This window comes from Mycteria americana, chromosome Z (genome assembly GCF_035582795.1).
Source record: "Mycteria americana isolate JAX WOST 10 ecotype Jacksonville Zoo and Gardens chromosome Z, USCA_MyAme_1.0, whole genome shotgun sequence".
In the NCBI taxonomy this organism is placed as follows: Eukaryota; Metazoa; Chordata; class Aves; order Ciconiiformes; family Ciconiidae; genus Mycteria; species Mycteria americana.
The window spans coordinates 14,321,668-14,349,518 of record NC_134396.1 but is presented as its reverse complement, the minus strand read 5'-3'; the positions used below and the strand labels follow the sequence as shown (position 1 = coordinate 14,349,518).

General features: G+C 38.8%; 1 protein-coding gene across 2 annotated transcripts in view; it reads left to right on the top strand.

The window, feature by feature from the left end:
- PDE4D (phosphodiesterase 4D) overlaps nucleotides 1-27,851 on the top strand; it is a 479,877-nt gene that overhangs the window by 98,261 nt on the left and 353,765 nt on the right. The window contains exon 1 of one of the 2 annotated variants that reach the window (XM_075526393.1): nucleotides 22,678-22,946. The exons of the other annotated variant lie outside the window; for it this stretch is intronic. Coding sequence (XP_075382508.1) covers nucleotides 22,678-22,946 — 269 coding nt within the window. Of the gene's footprint in view, nucleotides 1-22,677; nucleotides 22,947-27,851 lie in introns of those variants that run through there. 2 annotated transcript variants of the gene reach the window in all.

Sequence of the window (27,851 nt, the reverse complement as noted above, 5' to 3'; positions counted from 1 at the left end):
TTTTTACTGTATTATGTGTCCTGTTAATAGAAGCAGGAAATGGGATTTTCTTAATTTTAGGCTGAGCCAAAACTAGCTGAATATCCTGTCCCTTTACAACAGGCTAATGGGATTTGAGTTACCATGTACTTACTACAGTTGAGGATAGGAAGTACATAAGAATCTGAGACAATGTTGTAGGAAGTGCATTCAAAAGACTTTTAAATTATATTTCTGTATTTTTAATGCAGTCCTTTATAAACGTTTTCAAAGGTCAGACTTCTCTCCTGCTGTGCAGTGTTCTCTAGGATGGCAATTATGGGAGGGGAAAATGGATTTTTAAAAGCTTTAGCTTCAAGTGGTGTTTTGAAAACAATATAGCATCATCATTAGAAGTCTCTAAAAGCCTCTGTGTTTCCTCAAGAATGATTGCATTATTGTTATTTTTTATCCCAACAAGCATGTTTTATGCAAGCAGAGACAGTAGTGTTTTCTCACGTGAAATAACTTCATTTCATAGATATTCAGGTCCAGATTCACTTTTAAATCTACTCTCAGTCCATTCAGAATCGAAGATGACTGAAAAACAGCACCTTTGTAAGGAATGGGATTTGCAGTAACTGGTGTTGGGGGGTCATCACTATAAATTTTCATCAGTTCATTGTGGTTTTCCAACAATCTGTGTATACATATCTTCCTTTTACTCTCTCCCCTGGTACTTCAGCAGGTCTAGTCTTTCAGGCATGCAACATTGTGGTCAAGTTTTTTGTCAAAACTGCGCTCTTAAAATTCTCCTCTTGCTTTAAAGCATGTTTCTAAATTCCTTACTCTCACTTTCTGATCCCACAAGCAAAATTTATGCTTATTCTGATGTCTTCAGTTATCTATTGTGATCTGTTTTCTTTTGGTCTGCCCATTTTTCCCTGTGCTGTAATATGCAGAACACTGTTGTTAAACAAGCCCATTCCTATTGTTCAGCTGAGGTTTTCCTTTTGTTCCTAAACATACTATTGAATGCAATTGCTCGCTCTCTTTTTTCCACTTCACATGAATTTAAAACTCAAATCGCTTATCTTCAAATCCATGCAGTTTCCATTTCAGAAATTCTTTTCCACTAGCTTTCCCCTCTTGCATGTTATCATGTCTTTTAACTGTTAATTGGCTGAGCACTGTTTTCTCTCTCTCTCCCTCCCTCAGATCAGTTGTTTGGGGAGAGGCCAATGGTTCATCAAGCACAGTATTTTGTTTCTGACTGTTTTTCTCCATAAGCAAGTCTTTAAGAAATGTATAAGAACAGCACAGGCATCTATGATAAGCCTAGTTAAGACTTTTTCATCTCCCAGACATTTTCAGCTGCAGGCCTTTCTGAGCAAGATGTGGATCCTATAGAGTTAACAATATAAAATGGATTTCTCTTCCATTGAACTTGCCTAGTGTGCTCTTCAGCTCATAGAAACTTTTGTTATCTACAGCAACTCTTCACAAGGAGTTTCACAGTTCATCTACTTATTACATGAAGAACTAAGTTGTTTATCTGTGAACTTCATCCCCAGTAGCTTCATATTATGCCCAGTTCTCAAATCAGAAAAGAGAAAAAAGTATTTAGCCTATCCCCTTTCCCTGTGCGTAATCTCGTAGATGGGTTTGCCTCTCTCTCCTGCATTTATTTGCTTACACTCTGGTTTTCTTATAACTTTGCAGTGTAGTATCATGGGCTTAACCTGATTATGAAAACCTGAATTAATTTTAAAAAGCATTCCCTGTTCCATAATAGCGAGTGACAGGACAGCATGCAGACTCAGAGAGTCGCGTAGGTTGGAAGTGACTTTCTGAGATCTCTCGTCCAGCCCCCTGCCACAGCAGGTTGCTCAGGGAATGTCCAGTTGGGTTTTGAATTTCTCCAAGGATGCAGTTTCTACAGCGTCTCTGGGCAACCTGTTCCAATGTTTGACTATCCTCATAGGAATTTTCTTTTCATGTACATCCAGTCAGAATTTAACATGTTCCAATTTGTATCTGCTGCCACTTGTCCTATCTCTGTGCAACTCTGTTAAGAGTCTCACTCCATCTTCTCTACACTCTGCTGTTAGGTAGCTGCAGACAGCAGTTAAGATCTCTGCTTAGCATTCTCTTCTTAAGGATAAACAAACCGACTTTTCTTAGCCTCATCTTTGTGGCCATTCTCCGGACTCACTCCAGTATGTCAGTGTCTTTCTTGCACTGGGAAGCCCAAAACTGGACATGGTAGTCTCCATGTGGTCTTAAGACAGGGAAAATCAATTCCCTCAGTCTCCTGAGAACATTTTTGTTAATACAGCCCAGTACATGTTTGGCCTTCATTGCTGCAAGGGCACACTGCTGAAACTTATTAACTTGTTGTCCACCAGGAGCCCCTGGTCTTTTTCTGGGAAGCTGTTTTCTGGCTAGACAAAAAAATGCCTGTACTATTGCATGGGGTTATTCCATCCCAGCTACAACGCTTTGCATTTACCTTCACTGAACTCCTGACATTCCTGTCCACCCATTTTTCCAGCCTGTTTATGTCCTCAATAGCAGCCTTGCCCTCCAGTGCAGCAACCACCCCCGCTCTGGTATTGTCACAACTGGGGGTGGTTCTCTATTGCAGATGCAGAAAACTCAGATTTAGTAGCAGCCTGGAGGTACAGGGGAAAAAGAGAAAGTCAGATTTGTGACTGCTCAAGACTAAATGTGTCTGAACAAAGAAAGAAACTTGTTATTATTGGGGAAAAAACCTACTGTGTCGTTAATAAAGAATGTTCAAACTGTATTTGAGTGGTGACAAAGTACAAGAGAGTACCTGCTTGCTAAGGTCAGTGCAAAGCAAGATAAGAAAAAGGCCAAAAAGGTGTTGCTAAGGAGTGTTGGGGAGTTTGCAGGTACCATAGTTTTTTCTCCCACTCTGGGATCCTATGTGCCATACATACCTGATTGGCTTGCCTCTGCAGCTACTGTGTTTGCCATATAGTGTTTACAGTGCACTCAGAGGAGCTCAGCTAGAAACACTTTTCTCAGTTTCAGCCTAGTGCCTGCCCCTTTACCTCTCCCATAGCTGATATGTCATTCCACCCATCCTCCAATCACTTTGTCACCTTGTGTACAAGGAATTATACCCTTGGTGCTTTCAGTTTCATCAACTGAAAAAAATGAAGCTCTGTGAACTGCTTAGCCTCCTGTGAGGAAAGCACTAAGGGCTGAACACATTCCATGCTTTGCAGTATAGCCAGTATGACAGGGCACAACATGTTTAACTCAGTTTGAAATGTACAAATTGTGCCCCTTCACATGGGAAGTACAGACCAAACATTTTTCGCTGGCCAGTGATTACAAGCAGATATGGTTCAACTGGGACAAAGCATCACTGGTTATGTTCGAGATATAATTGGATTAACAACATTGATTAAGGCTCTGCGCTTTCCTTTAAATTTGGGATTACCTTGCAACTCTATGTGTAATTTTACTCTCTTCTAGGATTTCATTTTATTCCGTAAACACAGAGTTTTCTAGCCTTCCACTCTTCTTTGAGATATATTGAGCTAAACCTGCCACTTACAATTTCTGCTTTGCTTCCTCCACTCCAAACTCTGGATCACATTTTTAATCAAGTCCAGCCTCTCTCTTGTTCCAGGCTGTAGGACTTGCAGCTGTGCCTCCCTTCATCTGGACTGCAGGTTATAATTTCCAGCTATGCTCAGAAGGCAGAAATTAACACGGGGAAATGGCAGCTGCAGCATGGAAAATTGGAGTAGGGAAGGGGCTGAAATTAACCCAAAATTTTGAACAGAAGGTTGAAGAGAGAGGGAATGGGCTTTATAATCATGTGTGTCAGTGGACGAGGGAGGAGAGAAAGAGACTGGGACTGACCAGAAAGCACAACCATCTGGAGCTCGCAGTAACCAAAATCCAAACACTACTTTAACTGTTTGCTTTCCAGAAAATTAAATATAAAATCCTTCAAGCTGAACAAAAACTCAAAGATGCAAGTTTTCTATAATGGTGATGAAATTTTAAACTAAATCTTATATGCTGTGTTAGCCTTTGTAATTCTGGACTTGGAAACTGTAAAACTGTTTTGTTTACATCCATTCAGGCAAAGCATGAAAACAATAGGGAGGTTTCCTTTATGCCCACTCGTTTTTTGCACCAGTCCTCTAACTCTCACTTCCCTATTACATCAAAAACCAGCTTCTTGTCTTCCTCTCCAAAATTCATCATTACTTCTGTCCAGCTCACCAATGTTGTCCACTGCAAGAAATGAGCACCTGGCTTTCATCAGTCCATAGATGAGCCTGTAATGCCTTCCTCTTAGATTTCTAACAAGTATTTATATTTTCTTCTGTCTCTACCCCTTACATTTGGCAAACGCTATCTTTAGAGCATCTATACCTATATTTAATTGTTCTTGAAATCCTCCTTAAAACTTTGAACTTATGTTCAGAATCTTGAGAAGTTACTACTACATATAAATCACTACCTTGTATGTGAAAAATTCTGTTTCCTTATACTCTCCCTTTGCCTTACTCCCTTTGTCCTACTGTCATACTGTCTTTTCAATATGATTTCTCTTAAATTTTAAGCTGTTTATTGAAGCTTTTTATTCTGTAATTGTACAGAATCAGCCCTAGGGGCTGTAGTTCTTGGCTATGGCTCACAGCTACTGCAGTAGGGTACATGTTAAATAATTAAAAAAAAAATCATTCATTAGTAACGAATTGTAAAAAAAGAGCTTTTTGTTGTTCTATTACTGTAACTCTGTACTTTTCCTTCGAGCCCGCTAGAGGGAGAATTTCTACTTGTATTTCCCCAAATGTTTACAGGCATCCCATCTGGTAAATTTTGAGCATTTTCTTACTGCAAGCTTTGTAGCTAGCATCGACTTGACTTACAGCAGATGGTAACGGGTACTCGTATATCTCTTTAGCACTTATAGATCATTGTCTGTTGTTGGATATTAAGAGAACCATAGACTTGGGTTTTCAAGCACTCTCTGTTACTGTAATTTTTTGTTCATTGTTTATGTTGTCCCAAGTTCTAAGCATTACATAATTAAAAAACCACAAGAATATCCCAAACCTAACATTCCTTGCCAAAGACATCTTGCAGTTTAAAGCAACATATAGCAGCAAATCAATATAGAGATTTAAAAGTGAGTATGTGACTACAGTATTGTTTTCAGTATTGTTTCAGTCTAGTTTGTCACTTTTCTAAAGTCACTGCAATGAAAAATTTGAAGGTAGATAATGAGATAAAGTTTACAGATGTTTATAGGTGGCTTCTGCTAAGTGAAATACTATCCTGAAGACAGCTTGAAGGCATTTAGTAATGACAGGGGGCTGAGGGAAATGGGTATCTTAAGCAGAAGTTGACATTTAAGCAAGATGAAAGAAAAGAGGTAAGGTGGAATAGTCAGAGAAGACTTCTAGAAGCGAAGGCAGGCAGTCTATGTCAGCAAAAAAGGAAAAGAGACAGATAAGATTGAGTAGACTGTCATATCAGAATGATTGGCTGGGGAAATTATTCTTGTCAGCAGTGTTCTGAATTGCTGACAAGACTGTATTTGTCAAGGCCAGGAGAAAGGATGGAAGATAATGTTTTTCTGGATGAGATTTCTGGCTGTGTGGACAGATGGGATCGCTACATCATCATATAACTCTGAAAATTGGATGCTACGCACAAACTCACACCATTTTCTGTCCTGGGCATGTTGTTCCCCAGGTTCTCAGTTTACAGTGTTGAAGTTGTAAAGCTTTCTATCAGCATAATGACAGTCACAATCTATAAACAATAACACAAACACTCCACCAGAGTTCTGATTTCCTCTGAGATAAAAAGTTTCCAAAATTGGCAGCACTAACTTTTCAGTACTGTTCTTTGTCTTGCACCATCACTGCTGTTTCTTAGACCTCCAGGTTTTCCTTCTAGGTCCTCTGTGTTCCATTCTTCATGTACCCTTTTCTATGTACTCTTTCTCTTTCGTAGCTTTATTTTTTCCTTGAGTGTTTATCTGGAAGCCCATTTACACTATGGAGCGTATTTATTGTGCTGTTAGATAATTTTTCATCATAGCTTTTTTTTAGGTGTTCATTTTCCTGGAAGAGCAGTTCATGTGATAATGGAAGGATCTTGGACACATTTGTAGGACACAGAGGTTGTTTTCCTGTTTCTACTCTTTCCATGTAGGCTACCAGACTGTCTGACCTTTAGGTTGCCAGGAGAGCTTATTTTGAATATGAGATATGCATTCTTGCAGTTGAGCAGGGGTAAAAAGAAAGCTAAACACTTTGAGCATTACACAGTAAGAAGGTACATATAGAGTGTACTTTCTGGTTCATTTTCTGAATTGCTTCATCTTCCTTTGGTGCTGTGTGCCTTCTCAGAGCACCACACACCACCTCCAGGTCCTTTTCTAGAGATGAGCGATTTAGAGGTGTTTCTGGACCATTTTTCATGAGTCCCTTATAGTTTCTGCAAAATGGGATTCATGAATAACATTGAGAACTGAGTCAGTTTAAGAGTTGCAATAATGACCTGTGCAGAGGTTCCTGGGGACTGGAAAGAGACAGCGCTTCAGACCCTTACTTTTCTTAGCCTGTATCTTCTCTGTAATCTCTTCTAATCTTTCTCTGTACCCATCAAGATGCGATCAAAAGGGAGCTTCCAAGAGAAAGCTCCTCAGGGAACCAGAAACATTTCTTCTGCAACATCTCACCCACCATGGTACATATTCAGAGCTCTCTAGTAGGCCACTTTTGGGACCAATTTGGATATTATTTTGCAATAGAATGCTGCCATTTTGGTATAATCAGCATCCTAGCACTGAACCATACCACCACTCTCCAACTCGGGTTGGGGCAGAGAAAGTATTTCACTTTGTCTTTCCTTCCTTTAAGCAATTTAGAATTGTCCTTCTAAAAAATCCTTCCACTGAGGCCAGCAGATCCCACAGACATGAATCCAATATGATTATGCATTCCTTCTCCTATCAGTATCTCCCAGGTTCAAAATTAAGCAAAATGCATTGCTCTCTACAAAACTTTTAATCAAGTTGTGGAAGTCCTTGTGTCAGGAATTGTGGATGCTAAAAGTTTAGATGGTTCAAGAAATGACTGGACAACCACATGGAAGAAAAATCCATTGATTTTTTCTGTTAAGTAGAAAGACAACATGTGGCTTGAGATGTCCCAGACACTGCAAATTATTAGAAACTGGCTATTATGGGAAGTGTCACTGCATGCTTCTTGTCTTCTACTCCTCAATTATTATTTACTCTTAGCAGCTGTCAGAGAAAGTATCCTCAGGTAGATGGACCTTTGGTCTGACCCAGTATGGTTCTTATTTTCTTGGTATCTAGCACTTTCCTTAAGTTCATCACGCTTGTTTCTGGACATCTTCTACCATGTGTCACGCTGGTGACGCTATTTATCAGGTCTGCTGTCTTGGATCCTACCAATCTCATTTGGCAAAGAATGACTTCTCATATGACCACGTTAAAAAAAATAATTGAAAGATCTACATAGGAGATGCGAGTTTCTTCTTCACTAACGCAAACTGCTGCCACTAAAGGAACAGACAGGCTGGAGCCTCAGTATTCACAAAGGAATGTAAGTGCCTTGATGCTTTGGCCAAACAGTTAAATTTTTTTCTGATACTCTTCATTTCTACATCAGCATTTTTAATCAGGTATAACAAAAATCTACTGACTCTGTTAATCCTCTTTTCATTCCATCAAACATCTACAGGAGTCTTGATTGCCAGAGAGGGAGCTCATTTCTATGGTGTCGCGGATGGAGTGAGCGTGCACTTCACTCGTTAGAGAGAAGTAAAAATATAGTTTATTGATACAGAATAGGGAGTTAACAAAGTTCAATGTGACAGTGTTTTAACAAGATTCGATGGCAAGGTGCACTCGATTATTTACTGCATAGAGGACAGGGTCAGACAAAACTGTCAGGGAGACCCTCCCGTTGAGTCATGAGGTTTGGGAAAGGATCCCCTTGCTTTCTAAACTCCTTCTCAGAGAGGAGTCTAGGTGCGGCTAGATCCAGTCCTAGTCCCAGACTTGGTCAACGGTTTATGTCTAAAGGATTATATATATATGCGCAATCAATCCTTTATATCACTTAGCTAAGATTTCAAAGTTTAGCATGCTATTAGTCACTTACCGAGGATCTGTTGCGGCAAGGAATCTCTCAACCTCGAGGAGTAACCTTGAGAGGCGTCCCTGCTCAAGGGGAGATCCTGGCGTGCAGCCCGCTGCCGTGCAGGAGAGCTCAAAGGGCTCTTGGGCTGCTCACTATTTATGGGGGATAAGATGATTGACTCATAGTCATATTTGCATGCCGACCACAGGTTTTAGTTTCTTGGGTGGGTGCACAACACAATAGCCCTAGGCACAACACAATAGCCCAACACAGGCTATTGTTGGGCTAATAGCCCAACCCTTAGGTTATTGTGTTGTTATCTGTCTCCTGAATCCACTTTGAGCCAGATGGTGACCAGATGCATCCATTTACAATCACCACTGGTGGTTATCACCTAAGCAGGGTTGCAGGAGATAAAGGTCGAGGGCGGGGGAAGCACACCGTCACATATGGCAATAATTCATTATGCAACCGATATCCTAAAGGCAGCTCTGTGGTTATGTGCTAGTGTCAAGAGGCAGTCTTGATGTCTTACTTCCCTACAGAGGTACCCAGTCCCAATCTCCTTTGATAGCAAAGGACTTTTAAGCTTATATATGGACAAGATTATGCATTCTACAAATGATTCTAGAGGCACATTAAAATCTTTAAAGGTAGTCCAACCTTCCTAAAAGGAAAATGGGTTGTCCTCAGGCACCTTCTTCTAGACTGTAGTATTCCACTGCTTCGATTCTGTATTGGGGCAGGCAGCAAGAATCCCCAAATGTAACCACTACACTGTAGGCACCCTTCTAACCTGAATATGTCAGGCCTGGTGCCCTCAATATCAAAAAAGAGTTTTTGGCTAGTAGAAATTTTCTTTTGATAGTCCTACAGCATTTTCTGATTCTTCCTGGAATAATTTTTATAGCGGAAAGATACACCGCATAACTGTGTTAAGGTACATTAAGCATAGATAGCTTTTTTTTTTACTTTTCTACATTTCTGCATTCTGTGAACAGCACCAATTCAATTTTGTGACCTCAAAAGTCACAGAAGGCATAAACTCATAGTATTTTCATGCATTGCTTTTTGACTGACTGTTCTGTCAAGACAGACCATTTGAATACTCCCTTTTGACTATACATCATAGTAATGCATTTCAGTGAGTTAGGTACAGTTAGCGGTATGGCTGTGTTGGGGAGCAGCGAGAGCGGGGCTGCTCATGTGTGCCGGGAGCGGAGGATTCCCCTGGCGCAGGCAGGGCGCGGTCCCGCAGCACCCGAGCAGGGCTGGTGATGGGGACGGCAGCCAGCAGCCCCAGATGGGGCCAGGGAATGAGTCAGGCCCAGGGAGTCCAGGCAGGAGGAGCAGGAGACGAGGCTGGAGACAAAATTACCTACAACAGAAGTGGAGCCAACCGGGACAGCAGTTGGCCACAACGTGGCCACAGTGCATCTCTGCGCACTTATGTGGGGCTCTGGCACAGAGTGGACCCAGGGCCCGTTAGTGTGCTCAGGGCCCTGTGAGCTGTAAGTGCCTGCCGTTTGTAAAATGTTTTCTTTCCAAGCAACAGGGATAATAAAACTTGGAAAGGTAAATCTTCCTGCTACAGAAAATTAAATTATCTCTCATTATGCTGCGGTACCTTATTCAATGGCAAGAATATAACCTCAGGAAGAATTTCTCTCTTTTTTAGGTTTCTTTTTTTTGCCTTTGGTTTTGGAGTCAAGGTATAAATAGACTCAATATTTATTCTTGATGGTAATCTCAGGACATTATTTAATTATCTCAAATCTAATAATAAAAATAAATATTGTAAAAACAAGCAACAAGCAGCAGAATTATAAAATTAAAAAAATACTAAACTGCTTCATGGTCTGGCCTTTGGATTATCTCTTTCAGTTAATGGATTTCATATTTTACATGCAAATGCATAAAAATCCCTCTGAATCCTTAGTTCCTTTTCCACTTGCTGGTAAACATTATTTTTAGTGAGCTCTTATAGATGTTCTTTGTTAACATTAAAACCAGAATATCCTGTCTAAGCACAGAAAGGATAGTTTAAATTTCAGCTTAGAATTTTGGATTCTGCAACTCAAATTCTTCACACAGTTTTTTGTCACATTGGTTTGGTTTGGTTTCAGTCAGTAATCCAGGGGTATTAATGTAATACAAATGCTTAACATATTCTATAAAGATCTGACAATTTTTCTTGCCCTTAGTTTTATAAATGAAAAAAGTGACATTTTCATTACAGTTACATCCAACAAGAACGTTTGAAACATTAACTTCTCTGAAAATAGAAGTGTCCTTTGAACCAGTGATGACGTGGTGGCACAGATGTGTATAATTACTTATTAGGTAAGAAGTGCTTCTGGTTTAGGATTTTTCCTGTAGAGGGTGACAGAGGACCGATGATTTCTCCTACTATTTCATCATCCTACTTCTAGAGATTGTTCCTGTCCCTGTTTGAAGTCAGTGGACGTAGGCTCAGAAACAAAACCTCTCTATAGTTTTGGGCAGTCTATAAGGTGATCTTAAAGCTCTGCTAATTACATTTGCTTTCTATCATAAATATATTAATTTTCTTTACCTGATAAACTATAAATGACCCTCTTATTTAAATGCTGTTGCAGTACTTTGGAGTATCTGAGCGCAGACGTACTTCACTTTCATAATTAATCATATTTTTATTCCTCTGTGATTATATATGCCATAGGATGTACTTCAGTAAATTTTTTGGGATGTCTCTAGTTAGATGCACTGAAAAAAATTAACTTTGTTACCATTTGCTTTTATGGCATTAGTTACATATTACATCTTTCTACTGTGCATTGCCGCTCTAGTTTCTGGTTCCTAGTTTCTTCCTTGCAAAAGTTAAAGGAAAACTTCTCCAAAGCTTTGGCCAAATACTAGGATGAATAAAATTGCTTATACAAAACCAGATCTCTTATTATACAAAACGTTTATAAGCCATATACAACCAAAAGTAGCAAGGAATTTTGAAGTTGTTTTTTCTGTACATTCAGAAGAAAATAACGGTATTTAAGACTGCAGGATAGAATTCTGCAGGGTAGAATTAAATTTCCATTTATATCCACAAAAGGTTGCCTGAAACCATTGAAGTCCTACTTCTTAAGATGGAGAAAGACACAGTATAGAATTGGCAAATACACAAATACCTACTGTTGATTCCAGAAAGATTTACAAAATTCATACTTTCTGGGGAACTCTATAAAGGAAAAAGTGTGATACGTTCATAGTATCGCAATCCCAATTTTTTCCATGCAAGGAAGGAACCTTTTTCCCCAAGACTTGTTCAGAGAGCCTTATCACCTGACTGGGAATACACTCTATCAATTCTTAGTAACATTGTAGAAGCAAATCCTTTGTGTTGTTTAAATTCCAGTTCTTACAGATATGTAAAGTGACCACTTTAACTTCTATAGAAAAGATACAGAAGTGACTATAAGCCAATTGTATGAATGGGTTTCTTCAACGGTATATTTTCGTTACCTACTCAAAATTTTCGTAACTTGACAGTTCTAAAAAACAATTTACAATAACAAGCTTGAATTGAACCACTTGTAAGTTCAACAGTCTAAGCAGAAAGCTCCAAACTCTGAAGCATCCTGTGGTATTAATGCTTTCTCAGTAGCTGTGATTTCTCTTTAAATGCACTTATTTTTTGCCATCAAGTAGTAGCTCATCTCCAGACAATGAATTAGTTATATAACCTTACTGTAGACTTTTAGACTTAATTTTTTTATTTCCTAACCTCTCTTGATTTTATAAATATTTCTTTGAATTCCTCCCAGCTTTTAATGCATGGTCAAAATAACAGATTACTTGAAATATGGTCTAGATTCCTTATTAAGTAAACTTTCTGTGCATGTGTCTGACCTCTCAGAAATGTACTTGTTTATTTGTACCTTATACTCTGGCTTAACCAGCATGCTTGAAGGGCCTGGGTTAAGTCTGCTTTGGTAAGAGTTATTGCTCCTGCTAGCTTCAGAAATAAACTCTGGAGTTTGGGAATCTGGAATGTTGATATGCTTTTTGCCAAGTCCTTGTGATACTTTATAAATCTTAGATTTTTACAATGCCATTATGCATTCACTGATATCAACAGGCATCATTAAGCTAATTGATTTTCCAGAAGTTCTAATGCTATCTGTCACAGGTCTAGCCCTAAGAAATCTAGGTTTACAACCACAGCTTGCCTAGCTGCTATACTTTTTAATCAAGCCCATATCCATATTAAATACTGACTGGGGAGGTGGGGCTTGGCTTGGCTCGTTCTGTGCCCTGTCCTCTCCACTGCCCTCTCCTTTCCCCTTTCCTCAGGACTGCTCCGCAAAGCAATTTATGCTTATAATTGTTTTCTGCTCATGTGGGCCATATCCTTCAATTGCAATTAACTAATAGTTAACAGATATCTTTATGCGTTGCAGTGGCAGGAATGCTGCCTAATGCTCCTGTCTGTTCATTGATGTAATTGTGTAGAAGTACATTCATTTCCCTTAATCTTGCCCCAGGAAATGTTTCTTGCACAATTGTTTAGAAATTACAGTTATTGCTACTCTGTTTATTCTTATTTGTCGTATGAGGTCATTCACTTCTATGTTAATGCATATGTGTGGGGAATGATACATCTGCCTATCTCTTCCTGGCAAGCCAAGCTTCTTGCCACACTGAATATAGTCTTTTTAAAGAAATGCTGCTTTTATATTTATAAAGTATCTGTTATTAGGTATTAGGTTATTAGGTATTCTAACGTGTCACAGTGGCTGAGGCCTTTTTTCCAAGGGCTGGCATAGTAAAGGAAGGCACTTTATTTTCAAATGTTGATAGCTTTCTTTGTATAGTCAAACAGGATTTTGTTGGCAGTCCTGTCTAAAGGAAGCTCTTGATTATAGAAGCAGTTTTTCTTAATCCTTTTCTTTAAGTTAAGGAACATCTAATCTTGTTAGAAGGAAATCTCCAGGCTATCCTATGCAGTGTTGACATAATGATTTCATTTATAACCAAATACCAAGTAGACTGCTCTTGAGATGACTGCTTCCCCCACTTCTTTTGTTTTGTTTTCTTGTGCATGTATGGCAATGCATGTTTTTAAGCTGAAGGTCTCTGACAGACCATTTACTGTATTATTTATGGGACAACAGTGGATGGCTCCCAAGAGCACTCAGTTTATAGAGTTTTATTCCAGAAACAAACTGTATTCTGAAAATATCCTTCATTCATTCTCTGTAGCAACACAAATTCTAGAAAGAACTGTAGAATCTTGCAAAGATTTCAGAGAATGTCTATTTTGAATTCATTCTTCAGAAACACATTGTACTGTTCTGTTTAAAGTTTGGAGCTTTTTGAGAAGTTCTGTTATGGGTCTGTATTACATTTAGCAAATTATTTTGAAAGTATAAGACTGTTTTCGCTGACATTTGCATAAAACACTGCTGAAGTCTTTGTGCATGGATTGCAAAATCTTCTTCTTTTTTCTTAGAATGGACCCTGGCCATATTGTAATATGTAGCTGTTGTAGCTACTTGCTTGCTTTTATTATCAAATAGCCAATGTTTTCCTATGTCTGTTGTTTCTGCCATGCACAGAAAAGAGAACAAAAATCCAGTAGCTCATTCACGGGACTTAGCAACTGAACAGTACTTTATTTTCGTAGAATCATGACAATATTTCCAAACACCCCAAAAAATATAATAAAATAAATGACTGACTTAAATACAACACACTTTATTGAATTGCAAGGTGAATGTGAGCTGATATTATGAAAATGGTTTTTATTAGGAACTTCTCAAGAATAGAAGTGCTCCAAAATTTTAAGTGAGAGCAAGTGTTTTGTTGATGGTGGTAAACATATCATACCCAACTTTGGGTGTACCACAAGCTGTTCTTACTTTATTCTGTTCTTCTGAAAATATACTTCTAAATATATGTCTATCTGACTATTATTTGGAAATTTGACCTGATTCGGTCTTTTAATGCCATTTTAGGTACCATTGTTCTATGAGGAGATTATTGAAAATTTACTAAGATCATATATGCAGAGTAAACACAGCAGGCTGCAATTTCCTTGGAATATTTAGAATTGCATGGGTTTTCCATACCTTTGTCTATTAGAGAGTTTTATTTATCAGAGGATGCCTGCCATTTCTATGCTAAGTGCAATCGTCTTTTTAGTCACCTATTGCAGCTCTGTGGTACCTATGGTCTCCCCAACAGGCCGTGCATGTAACTGTTAGGAAAATCGTCTGATAAGCACTACCCTGCACTTGGAAAATCCATAAATATCATATCAGCTCTTTGAATATGTGGCAATTACCAGGTATTAAAATGATACTGTGAACTTTGCTGGTACATAACATTCTATTAAGACTTCCTACCACCTATTAATTTTTTCTTTTATCCTTATTTTCTTCCTTGACTGCTATGCTCCTCAATTCATGTATTAGCCTCTCTTTCCAAATAAGAATCATAGTATCATCCAAGATTCTTATTTTCTACCTTATCTTGAATTAGAATTTTCCTCAGTCACACCATAGGCTCAGTATTCTGTTATATGCTTCAGGAAATTAAACCATGGTATAGCACCCATTCTTCACAACCTCTGACTTTGTCTTCTTTTCTCTCCACTTCTTCTGCACCATTCTCAGGTGCTCTAGTACCTCAGCATGGTCTGACCTTACAGCTGGTCCTGCTTTGAGCAGGAGAGTGGACTTGATCACCTGAGGTCACTATCAGCCTGAATTCTTCTATGATCTTGTGATACTGATCTGCTTGCTTTCAAAGAAGCAACACGTCGGACGGTTGTTCTTTCGCTTGCATTCCTATGTGTCTGGAATTCTCTACTTGGTCCCAAGTAAGATATTTTAATAACTTTTCCTCTTCATATTTTATGTGAAAGAGTTCTTTTGCTCCTTCTGAGTGACTGCATTTATGCTCTAATAAGAAAAATTCTATTAAAGGTAATTTAAAATAGCCACAATCACATAATATATTTTATATGGTGATTAGTAGTTATAATATTAAAGTAACTTTATCATGCTCTGTGTTCAAAGTAGTTGTAACACAGAAATTACTTTTTAATCCTTGTTTAGTCTCTTTTATGTGAGATCTAATACATGTTTAATCGTGCACAGTATTACCTGAAGAACCTATTAGCTTATTCTCTTCTGTATGCTGTAGCTCTTTCTACTCTTCATGATTAACAGAAATGTGAGCATTTTAAGAATGTAATATTTAAGTACATTTATTATAAGGAACATATTTGATAAGAAAGTTTATGAAAAGTACAAGAACTAAATGCTTGAATTTCATTTTTTAGTATCTTTAAGTGGTCACTGGAAGAGAATAGAAGCTACTGGCACTTCTAGATTTTTGTAATACTGAATTTCAGCTATAAGGAGATTCTTGTTCTCTGCTTTTGTCCTGAGCTTTGTGATGATTTAGTTAAATGTATAGCAGGCAGAATTAAATCTAATCTTGATATAACTTTTATATAATCTGATATAACACAGATACAGCTGTGACTAAGCAAAACCTGCAAAATCAGATTTAACTGTGAGTGTACTAAATTAGAACATTTAATCATAAAGTGAATCAAATGCACTTAGGACATACAACATGGACATGCTTAAAGTACTATCAATATTACCTTTTGGAAATGTGATATGTATCAGCTCTCAAATGTTCTTATTTCAAAAGAAGCAATAAATATCTTTTTCGGTGGAATTTCACAGACAACTTTCAGTGATCTCATTTCACTAGTAGGACTGGGGAAGAGCCCAGAAAATTAACTCATCTGTAAAAAACACTTAAAAACACATTTTTTGTAATCTTGATTAAAAACCCTACAGCAATATTTGGAATTGTACTCTCTGCCTTCCATTCTTAATATGTGTGAAAAACACATACTGTGGTTTTTACCTGAAGAAGTTTTTCAAAGGAGTAGCTGATAATGTTTTCCAGTTTTAATAATAATGGTGGTGATCTTTGTAGGAAAATCAGACATGTCTTTATTAAAATACAGTCAGGTAGGGCCGTTCCTTAATTAATCAGAATCTTTATAGAAAAAAGATAATTGTACTTTACTGTCTTTTTTAATGTTTAGCTAGGGGATCTGGAAATTATAATTTTTCCTTATGGAATAGTTTTCTTTCAAGGCTTTATTCTAGCACCTGGGTAGGCTACCTCATGCTACTGCCCTTTTCCTGCCTTGTCTTCTCCCTGGTCCTGACTGTGAGGTAAGCATTTTGTCTAACTCACACAGCAGTTATCTGATATTGCTGGAAGTTAGACCTCTGCTTTTTGTTACAGTGAAGGCTGTTCATGTTTCTAGTCTATAATAAAATCAGGTCAAAGGCTTTCATTTAACTTCCTCAGCATGCTTGAGAGTTTTTGTAGTACATATACGTGCTAGGCACTACATAGATTAGCTCAACAGATTCTTAAATCATTTATATTGTGAGACTGTTTATAGTAATTAAAATTATTGGTCTGTGGTTCTGAGTGTGTGAAGATCTCATTTAGTACTCCCAGACTTACTTTTTTTTTTTTTTTGAGGAGGAGGAAGAGGCAGGCATATGTCAAACTAAGGTATCTAGGGGAATGGAACATCTACATTCAGAAATATAACCCGTTAATCAAGTAAGGAAAAGCATTTCAGTTAGCTATTCATGCAGATGATGCTACTTTATAATGACTGAGTTCACTTTTCCTGTTAAAAGGCCTTATCGTGCTGTTCTATACATTACACATACATTACACATTACGTATTATCTCTTTGAATATGTGGCAAACCCACTCAATACCTGTAATGGAGGGTGACAAGCTAATGGTCCTTGTTGACTTAGATCTAATGTTTTTAAGAACGAGTGTAATAAAACTGCTGATCTGTGGACTAATACTTTACTCTTCTATAATTATCTTTGTAACATAGTAAACTTAAACCATGATCTTGGGCCCACTGTAATAAATGTTAATGGTCTTATTGACATCACTGATTCATTGATCTCCAATGGATCAGTTTGTCTAGTTTTATAAAGTCACTGCAGCTACCTGAAGACCATGCTTTGGAATAGACATCAGATGGCAGTATTTCATAGCATAAAATAACATAGCTCTCATTATACCGACTGCATTCTTTGAAAAAAATGATTGGAGTCATATGGAATTGCTAGTGTTTTTTAATAAATAAAAAAGAATAATAGACTTGGGAGGCAGTCCTGAAGGGCAAAGGAGTCCAGGAAGGCTGGATATTCTTCAAGAAGGAAATCTTAAGGGCACAAGAGCAGGCTGTCCCCCCGTGCCGAAAGATGAGCCAGCAGGGAAGAGGACCGGCCTGGCTGAACAGAGAGCTTTGGCTGGAACTCAGGAAAAAAAGGAGAGTTTATGACCTTTGGAAGAAGGGGCGGGCAACTCGGGAGGACTACAAGGATGTCAGGAGGTTATGGAGGGAGAAAATTAGAAGGGCCAAAGCCCAACTAGAACTTAATCTGGCTACTGCCGTAAAAGACAATAAAAAATGTTTCTATAAATATATTAGCAACAAAAGGAGGGCTAAGGAGAATCTCTATCCTTTATTGGATGTGGGGGGAAACATAGTGACAAAGGATGCGGAAAAGGCTGAGGTACTTAATGCCTTCTTTGCCTCAGTCTTTAATAGTAAGACCAGTTGTTCTCAGGGTACCCAGACCCCTGAGCTGGAAGACAGGGATGGGGAGCAGAATGAAGCCCCCATAATCCAAGAGGAAATGGTTAGTGACCTGCCACACCACTTGGACACAGTCTATGGGGCCAAATGGGATCCACCCAAGAGTGCTGAGGGAGCTGGCAGAAATGCTCACCAAGCCACTTACAAACTGTTATCAGCAGTCCTGGCTAACCGGGGAGGTCCCAGTTGACTGGAGGTTAGCAAATGGGAAACCCATCTACAAGAAGGGCTGGAAGGAGGACCTGGGGAATTACAGCTCTGTCAGTCTGACCCCAGTGCCAGGGAAGGTTATGAAGCAGATCACCTTGAGTGCCATCACACAGCATGTACAGGGCAACCAGGTGATCAGGCCCAGTCAGCATGGGTTTAGGAAAGGCAGGTCCTGCTTGACCAACGTGATCTCCTTCTGTGACAAGGTGACCCGCTTCGTGGGTGAGGGAAAGGCTGTGCATGTTGTCTGCCTGGACTTTAGTAAAGCTTTGACATGGTTTCCCACAGCATTCTCCTGGAGAAACTGGCTGCTCATGGCTTGGACAGGCATACTCTTCACTGTGTGAAAACATGGCTGGATGACCAGGCCCAAAGAGTGGTGGTGAATGGAGTTAAATCCAGTTGGTGGCCGGTCACAAGCGGTGTTCCCCAGGGCTCAGTATTTGGGCCAGTTCTGTTTAATATCTTATAAATGATCTGGACAAGGGGATTGAGTGCATCCTCAGGAAGTTTGCAGACGATACCAAGTTGGGTGGGAGTGTTGATCTGCTTGAGGGTAGAAAGGCTCTACAGAGGGACCTGGACAGGCTGGATCGATGGGCTGAGGCCAAGGGTATGAGATCTAACAAGGGTAAGTGCAAGGTGCTGCACTTGGGCCACATCAACCCCATGCAAGGCTACAGGCTTGGGGAAGAGCAGCTGGAAAGCTGCCCAGCAGAAAAGGACCTGGGGGTGCTGGTTGACAGCCGCCTGAATATGAGCCAGCAGTGTGCCCAGGTGGCCAAGAAGGCCAATATTATCCTGGCTTGTATCAGAAATAGTGTGGCCAGCAGGAGCAGGGAAGTGATTGTGCCCCTGTACTCGGCACTGGTGAGGCCGCACCTCGAATACTGTGTTCAGTTTTGGGCTCCCCACTACAAGAGAGACATTGAGGTGCTGGAGCGTGTCCAGAGAAGGGCAACGAAGCTGGTGAAGGGTCTGGAGCACAAGTCTGATGAGGAGCGGCTGAGGGAACTGGGGTTGTTTAGCCTGGAGAAAAGGAGGCTGAGGGGAGACCTTATTGCTCTCTACAACTACCTGAAAGGAGGTTGTAGCGAGGTGGGGGTCGGTCTCTTCTCCCAGGTAACAAGTGATAGGACGAGAGGAAACAGCCTCAAGTTGCACCAGGGGAGGTTTAGATTGGGTATTAGGAAAAATGTCTTCACTGAAAGGGTTTTCAAGCACTGGACCAGGCTGCCCAGGGAAGTGGTTGAGTTGCCATCCCTGGAAGTATTTAAAAGACGTGTAGATGTGTTGCTTAGGGACATGGGTTAGTGGTGGACTTGGCAGTGCTAGGTTAACAGTTAGACTTGATCTTAAAGGTCCTTTCCAACCTAAACAATTCTGTGATTTTATGATTTTGTGACTAATACATAGGTGATACAGAATCATAGAATAGTTTGGGTTGGAAGGGACCTTTAAAGGTCATCTAGTCCAAAGCCCCCCATGCAGCGAGCAGGGGCATCTTCGACTAGATCAGGTTGCTCAGAGCCCTGTCCAGCCTGACCTTGAATGTTTCCAGGGATGGGGCATCTACCAACTCCCTGGGCAACCTGTTCCAGTGTTTCACCACCCTCATCACAAAAAAATCTTTTCCTGGTATCTCGTCTGATTCTTCCCTCTTTCAGTTTAAAACCATTACCCCTTGTCCTTGTCCTTGCAACAGGCCCTACTAAAAAGTTTGTCCCCATCTTTCTTATAAGCCCCCTTTAGTATTGGAGGGCTGCTATAAGGTCTCCCCAGAGCCTTCTCTTCTCCAGGCTGAACAACGCGAACAACGCCCACTCTCTCAGCCTTTCCTCATAGGAGAGGTGCTCCATCCCCCTGATCATTTTTGTGGCCCTCCTCTGGACCCGCTCCAACAGGTCCATGTCTTTCCTGTGCTGAGGACTCCAGGGCTGGACGCAGTGCTCCAGGTGGGGTCTCACCAGAGCAGAGGAGAGGGGCAGAATCACCTCCCTCGACCTGCTGGCCACGCTTCTTTTGATGTAGCCCAGGATATGGTTGGCTTTCTGGGCTGCAAGTGTACATTGCTAGCTCATGTCCAGCTTTTCATCCACCAGTACCCCCAAGTCCTTCTCCACAGGGCTGCTCTCAATCCCTACATCCCCCAGCCTGTATTGATACTGGGGGTTGCCCTGACCCAGGTGCAGGACCTTGCACTTGGCCTTGTTGAATCTCCTGAGGTTCACATGGGCCCACTTCCTGAGCTTGTCCAGGTCCCTCTGGATGGCAACCCATCCCTCAGGCATGTCAACTGCACCACTCAGCTTGGTGTCATCTGCAAACTTGCTGAGGGTGCACTTGATCCCACTGTCTATGTCATTGATGAAGATATTAAACAGTAGTGGTTCAAATATGGACCAGTATGTTTGTTCTTCATAGATATAAAATAAACATTTTCATATATTATGCTTTTATTTTGTCTGTTTGTTGAGGGCCAGTGCTGTGTGTACTACTCTTCCAATGGAAAAGGAGTGGAAGCAGTTCTTGTGTTAGTTGCGTGTTAGTTATGATTTAATCCAATCCTTTTTCTGTCTGTGGATTAACACTTCATTTCCAGTTTAAATTTTGTTCATAATAAAACATAGTTTAAAATTTTGTTTTTGCAGTTTTAGTAATATCTGGGCTTTATTCTATATTTGGTCAGTGTTAGTTTTTACACAGTGATTAAATCTTCTATAAAATTTTCGAAAAATACACAAAAATATAATGCAGTCATTTTTGCATTCTGTGGTGCTGTTCAATATTGAGTTAAATTTGTAAATACGTTGTTATCAAATTTCACATATGACACAGTACAGTTAAACTTGTCTACATAATGGGGCTGACACCTGATAGCCATGTCATTCTTAATGTAAGTTGACCTTTCAGTTGCTGTTCTGCTCTACCTCTGTCAGCATCATGATGTTCTCTTTATAATCCTCATCAGGAATTGTGGCTTTATTGGTAAGTACAAAGGTGATTCTTCTCCATTGTGACAGAAGTCTGCTTTGGCAGGATTTCTGATTTCTGACAGAAAACTATTTGCCTTTCACACCTGGTAATGTAATTGTGGTCAAACACCCTTCACCCCATTGAAAGCCCGGACCCTGAAAGCCTGAAGTGTGGGCTTCAAAAGGAAATTCTTGTTCACAAAGGAAAGCTGGATTTTAAGACAAAGTAAAAGAGGAAAAATATATTGCACCAATGGAAATTATATATAACCAATGTTCTGACATTAAAAACAAATCTCTCACAAAATGGTGATGGTTTATTCCTGTAGGACGAACAGGAAGTATGGTTATAGCTGAAAAGATTGTTGTTGTTGCTGTAAAAATGAATGTACCAAGCTTAAGCAAATATTAGCCTACCATCAGTTATTACCAGTCTTTGTCTGGTATCAATGAGTTATGAAAAAAATTGAACATGTTTATAAAAATTTTGACTTTCAGAATAGCTGAAGTGAGATATTTTAATTAAAAATGAAAAAATAAATCTCGGGATTGATTGGCAAAGGTTTTGTTGGATCAGCAAACTGCACTAATATCTTGTTTGCATAATGCCATGAAAAAAAGATATTCTAAAAATGAAATTTAATAGCAATATGTATTGAGCAAATAAATGCAAGTACTTTTGCCTTTTTATATTTTGGAAGGTCTCTTTTAATTTGTTTCAATAGCTTATTTCCCCACCAGCTATGAGTAAAAAAAGGCACTTCCGTAGTTCAAGTAGTGGTCATGATATGATGATATACTGAATTAAGAACATCTCATTAAACAGATACCAGTAGCTGTCATAATCTCATTTCAGTTTGTATGCAGATCTTAAATGTTTGGTTTGTTTTTCTGGAAAATGTAAGGTAGCAAGTATTAGGCTTTCCTAAATGCATTTGAAAACTGGTTGTGATAAACTGACTGGGAGATTGGAGCAGGGGCAGGGGAGAAGGCACAACCTAAACCTTTTTACATTATTTAGTTGTAGCATTTGCTAGTTAGCTTAAGGGGTAAAAGTTTGGAATCTTCATTTGTAAATGGGGACTACAAAGATAAATACTGTAGATCCTGGAAAAAACAGAAGAGTTAATTCAGCAGTCCCCCTTCCTTTCAGCCTCCCTGAAGGTTCAGGAATAAACAAATGGAAAGAATAACCAAACAAAATGAGCATGCATCTGCTGTTTAAGCCCTCCTCCAGCACTTTTTATGTACATAACCAGAAGTCACTCAAGCAGCTGCAGCACATTAGTTCCAATACTTTAACAGGCAGTTTTACAGCCCCGCAAAGGCTGTGCTAAAGCAGTTTCTTCCTCCCGTGCTCACTTGCTATGATAGCTAATAAGTGATCTTTGGCAGCAGAGCTGTGAGAGGAGTGGTAATGTTTAATAGGTTTCTGTGGAGGAGTTAGCTGGCTTTTTTCTTTGTTGATCATTATCTATAGAGAGACGCTGAGGGCAGGCGACACCATGTTGAAAACGGAATAGGCTGAACTGGAGTTGGAGCTCTGCACAGTTCTTGGGAGCTGATTTAGAAAGGAAATACTTTTGCAGTTAAGCCAATATTCAATTGTATTAGATCTTAATAACAAACTTACTTGGGAAACATGGCTCAGCAGACAAGTCCGGACACTTTGGCTGTTCCTGAAGTGGATAATACACACTGTCAAAATCCATGGTTAAATGAAGATCTTGTGAAGACCCTGAGGGAAAACCTGTTGCAACATGAAAAGTCCAGGACATCTAGGAAATCTTCATCTGCTTCTCCACGGCTGTCTCCAGTTATTTCTCCTCGAAACTCTCCAAGGCTTTTGCGCAGGATGCTTTTAAATAGCAACATACCAAAACAGCGGCGTTTCACTGTGGCACATACCTGGTAAGCACTGAGCGGGTTGTCACGAAATGTCAGATTAACTTTTTCTTCATAGAGCATTTATCTCCTCAACGTCAGTGCTTATATTTGTTGGTTTGATCTCTGCATGAATCTCTCTGGTTGAAAGAGACAGTTCTAATTTGTGACTCAAGTTAATTTCAGACCTGAAGTTTAAAACAGTAATTTATATAAAGTAAGAAAACGTATACTTGCTTGCACAAAAGCTATTTTATTTCCTCTGATTTCTTAGGTAATAATTCCTTTTTTCCCCTCCCCCAGAAATAAAAACTGGAGTCTTAAGAAGGAAAAGTACTTATTTCTTAGGTAATAATTCCTTTTTTCCCCTCCCCCAGAAATAAAAACTGGAGTCTTAAGAAGAAAAAGTACTTATCTCATTCTGTGCTGTTCAGGCCAGAGTGAGTAGGCAATTTTTTTCTTTAATGTATCTTTTAAATTTATTTATTTATTTCTTTATTGGCAATTTATTACCCCTCTGCCCCTAAGCAGAATAGCATATGTTTGTTTATCTTTTAAAACTGCTCAAATTAGGAGCGACATGATAGAGAAAAATGGTGGGAATAGATATTGTATATGAAACAGTAATTTTTATGAAAGCAGTTGCTAGAATAAACAGAGGAAAGATGGAAGGGAACCCTTTGTTAAATGATTCACTAGTATTACTTTTTGTAACTCGATCATTTCTTAGACATGTTTGTGATCAAATCTATAAAAGACATTCATTTTGTTGCAGCCATCTTCTGTAAAACAGCAGCATAACGTCATTACTTAATTTATTCTTTTTAAAAATGTTACATACAAGATTATTGTAACTCAATAATACATTCCTGTTTGCTTTGATGGTCCTGAGATCTTGAAGTGTTCTGTTTTTTTCTTGTGAAATTTTTCTCTCATTATTTTTCAAATAAAAATGTAATATAAAGAAAGGAGGGCAATGAAATAAGTTCAAAGAAAGTAAGTCATGCATTCTCAGCAGCAAATGGATATGCTATTCAAGTTTATCTTCATTTGTCTGAAATTATATTTACACTATAGCTATGTGACTGGTATGTGCATTGCACATTGTGTACATGTGTGCCTAAATCTTTACTATGTATATATTTGTGTAGCTAAAATACTCCTTTGATAAAATAGTATTTTTACCCTTGAAAAGGATGAGGAAAAACAAGTATTCCTTTATACTTAAAGAATATTTGTTTTGAAACCAGTGTACCTGGTCAGAAATTGCATGTGTAACAGAGAAAACTGAATGAAATTAGGATATTTCATGTTCCTTTAACAGTTATGCATAAATCCCAACAACATTAAGGATCTCTAACTACTGGTCTGCATTAAATAATTTATAAAACAGTCTATACATAAGAACATGCACGATAAAAACAAATAATTTGGGCAGAGCTGTTTTACATTGTAAGATGAAAATAAATAAGAATTTGTGAAAGGTTACAGAGCGAAATTATCATGTGTGATAATGTATGTATTATGACAGTTACTGCAGGCAGTTTAAGAAGACAGAGAAAGGAAGGGTATTAAAAGGGACAGATATGAAGTGAACAGACAGGTTTGGGCAACATGAAAGGGCAAAGGCTGGCATAGTATTAAAAAGTGGAATTTTGTTTAAACACACTTCCTCTAGTGAGCTTCAGAAAGTTTTGAGTTTGGGTAGAGTGCCTTTTTCAGAATGACGTGGGGTGTAGGAAATGCTTGGGTTTTTCCCAAGTAGTGAAATACTAGGCCTGCAAAATACTGTTGTTGAACAATTCATAGTTATTTCTAAATGATTTGTAAGACTGGCTCATCTTAGCAGCACTTTTTTTTCAGCAAGTAGAGAAGTAAAGAGTCAAGCAGAGAGTTACAATAAATTACCTGAGAACCTGCAAAGAATAGTATTTCAGAAGTGAAGATGGAGGAGAAAAAACCACTAATCTTAAGTAATAATATATGTGATGAGACTTACAGGTGCATGAAGGGAAGCAGAAGCAGTACTGTGTGCTTACAAAACTTATTTGTTGCCAAATCCCATCAAGTCCGTAGCTACTGATAGGTCTTCACTTGGTTATCTATTTAGAAAACTGAGATGCTGTGTGATAGACGTGGTCTCTAGATGCTTTGGGTACATAGGCAGTATCGTGGTTTTAATTCCATATCCATATAATCCATTGTAGGCAGCTCATTTAAAAAAGTGCTTTTGAAAATTGAGCAGTTGTAAGCTAACTCCAAAATGTTGTACTATGGAGGATCCATTCTGGTTTTAGTGCATATAGTTTGTTCCACCATAGTTATGACCTTCTCTGTAACTGCTGTAATTTTGTTGTATCTCTAATTTAGCCTGTTTTGTACTTTAAGACCAGTCATTGAATGCATCTTTCTTGTTTAGTGATGGACGAAACAAGAAACATCTTTCTTGTTTAGTCCATCATTCACACAGGCATTAAAAATTTTAATACCATGATCTTATTCAAGCCACCAATAAATTGGAAAGCCATTCTGACTTTGCAAAATACCACTAGTTTTATAAATTTAGTATTTTATTTTGTTTTTCTTATGATTAGAAGTTTATGTATATAGGTAGCATAAGAACTAAATGTATAGTACTAAAGATATTGCTGTGTGTTGCAGTGATGCCAAATACAGCCACCACAGATCCAATGCACCTGAACAACTCACTTAGATTGTACCTAACTCCCTGATTTCCAGGCTCCAAAATGGCATTCAGGTACAGTCAAGAAGTGAGTGGCAGACTGATGAATTGTTCTGGCAACCTGGTTCTTCCCCTTTCTTTCGTAAGGACCATAGCTGTCCCCCTGTAATGGCCTGGGATATAGAACTGTTGACACCAAAATGCATTTTCTTTATCGTGTGAATATTATCCTTTCACATGGATAATTGAGTTATCATTTTTAGTCATATAGCAGGAATATTCAGTCTTGTAAGGACGGCATAAATGGCCTGGTTGTGAACTGTCAAAATGACTTCATTTTTTTGTTACATGATGAGGTATACAATCATAGGATGCGATGTTCACATACATGTCCATTTATACAGTGGGGCAATGGTATATTATGTAAAAGGCATGTTAAGTACTTGTGATTAAAAAAGGTGATGCAAGCCTTTAAGACCTCTCTAAGAAGCTTCACAGTTCTTTCTAGAAAAGTTGGACCATTCTGTCTTCTGAAAACCATGTCTTGCATAAAAATTGTCATGAAAATTGTACACAAACTGGGCCATTTACTAGGGGTGCTTAAGAAACCGATGGAACCATTTATTTAAATCTGTTCTCTCTCTATCAGTTGTGTTCAGGAAGACACTACTTACTACTTTTTTTTTTTTTTTAATAGGAGGTTTCCAAGCACTATGTTCAGAAATGTGGTTATATAACTTGATTTTGCTTACAAGAGTGTAATGGAAAATTTGCCAATATTTCTTTCAACTCAGAGCTCATCACTAGCCATTAACCTCAGACATTGTATGAGTCCTTCTCTCCTTCCTTTTCTTCTTTATCACTCACCAGCTGTAACTCTGAATTCATTCTAGCACTTGAAAGATAAACTACTAATTTTAGGATTTTAGAGAGGAAAATTACAGCATTAAGAGTGAGTTGAAATAGAATGTTTTAAGTAGTAGAGATGCATGGGGGTCTTCAATTTTGTTGGAGAAATTTCTGAATAACTTATAGCTTCAGAGAGTGTTACAGCTAGTCTTGCCTATAACTGTGAAATTAAAACAACTTAAGTCATCTTGAACTTTTAGCCTGAATCGCTCTCAGTCTATAGACAATGTCAGTCTACAGTCTATAGGAAACAAGCATAGCAACTGAAAAGAAAGTGTTTCAAAGCTTTATGGCCAGGAAGTCAAATATACTCTAGCCAAAACCAATTCAAGTTCCTCAGAAACATGCATTGTATTGTCTTACTGTAAAAGTAATCATAATGCTTTAAGATCTGGTCAATATAATGATGCAGAAGCACGTATTACAACCGGACACAGACAAGATAAATTAAGTCCTCTGGTATGTACTTGACAAATTAGATTTCTGGATTGTCTTGGTTGGCTCTTCATATGCCTTTTCTAAGCTGCCTGTTACCCCAGTGCAGTTTGGCAGGAGAGAGCATTAGGGTGGGATCATATGTGCTGGGATTTGTGAGAAGAGAGGGCCTTCACGTACAGGAAAGGAAACTGTCCGTTCCCCAGCTGTGTGAACAGCCAGTGTGTGTGAGACATGTCCAAAGGTCTGTGGAAGGATGTTTAGATACTTTAAATCATACAGCTTTAGTAACTCATGCAGGAAGTCAGCTTTCCTTTATTTTCCATGAAAAATTCCTTTCTGTAGGAAAGGGAGGAGAAGCAAGAAGTATAAATACTTAGAGCAGGATAGCAAGGTCAGTGCAACATAGCAACTAAATTGTATCTATTTAATTGGAAGTATGAAGTCATGGCATGCATGTGGTTGATTTCTTTGGCCTTCATTATTTGCTGCTTTAATATTTCTCAGTGAAAACAAAATGTTCAAACAGTCATTTTTTCTCTGTTGTATATAACTTTGGACAGAATATTTGCTGCCTTTATGATTTATTTGTGTGTGTTCAGGTACAGCAAGTAGTGCTGATATATTACTTTTTTTCATTATATAAAGTGGGTTTGTTATCCGTCGGTCCATTGTCCATCTTCCCCTTTGATATCTGTCCCCTCTCCAGCTCTTCTGGGGTTCATTTAGTACTTTCTGATGTTCATGTTTTTTATGGTTTTGCTCTTTAGACTTTTTTTTTTTTTAAACATGCACCCCTAAACCTACCCACTTAATATGATTACTCACTGTAAGAATACAAGTATGTGCTCAGTTATATAGAGTACTTTGATCTGAATTCAGCCAGCCTTTGTCCCCACCCATAG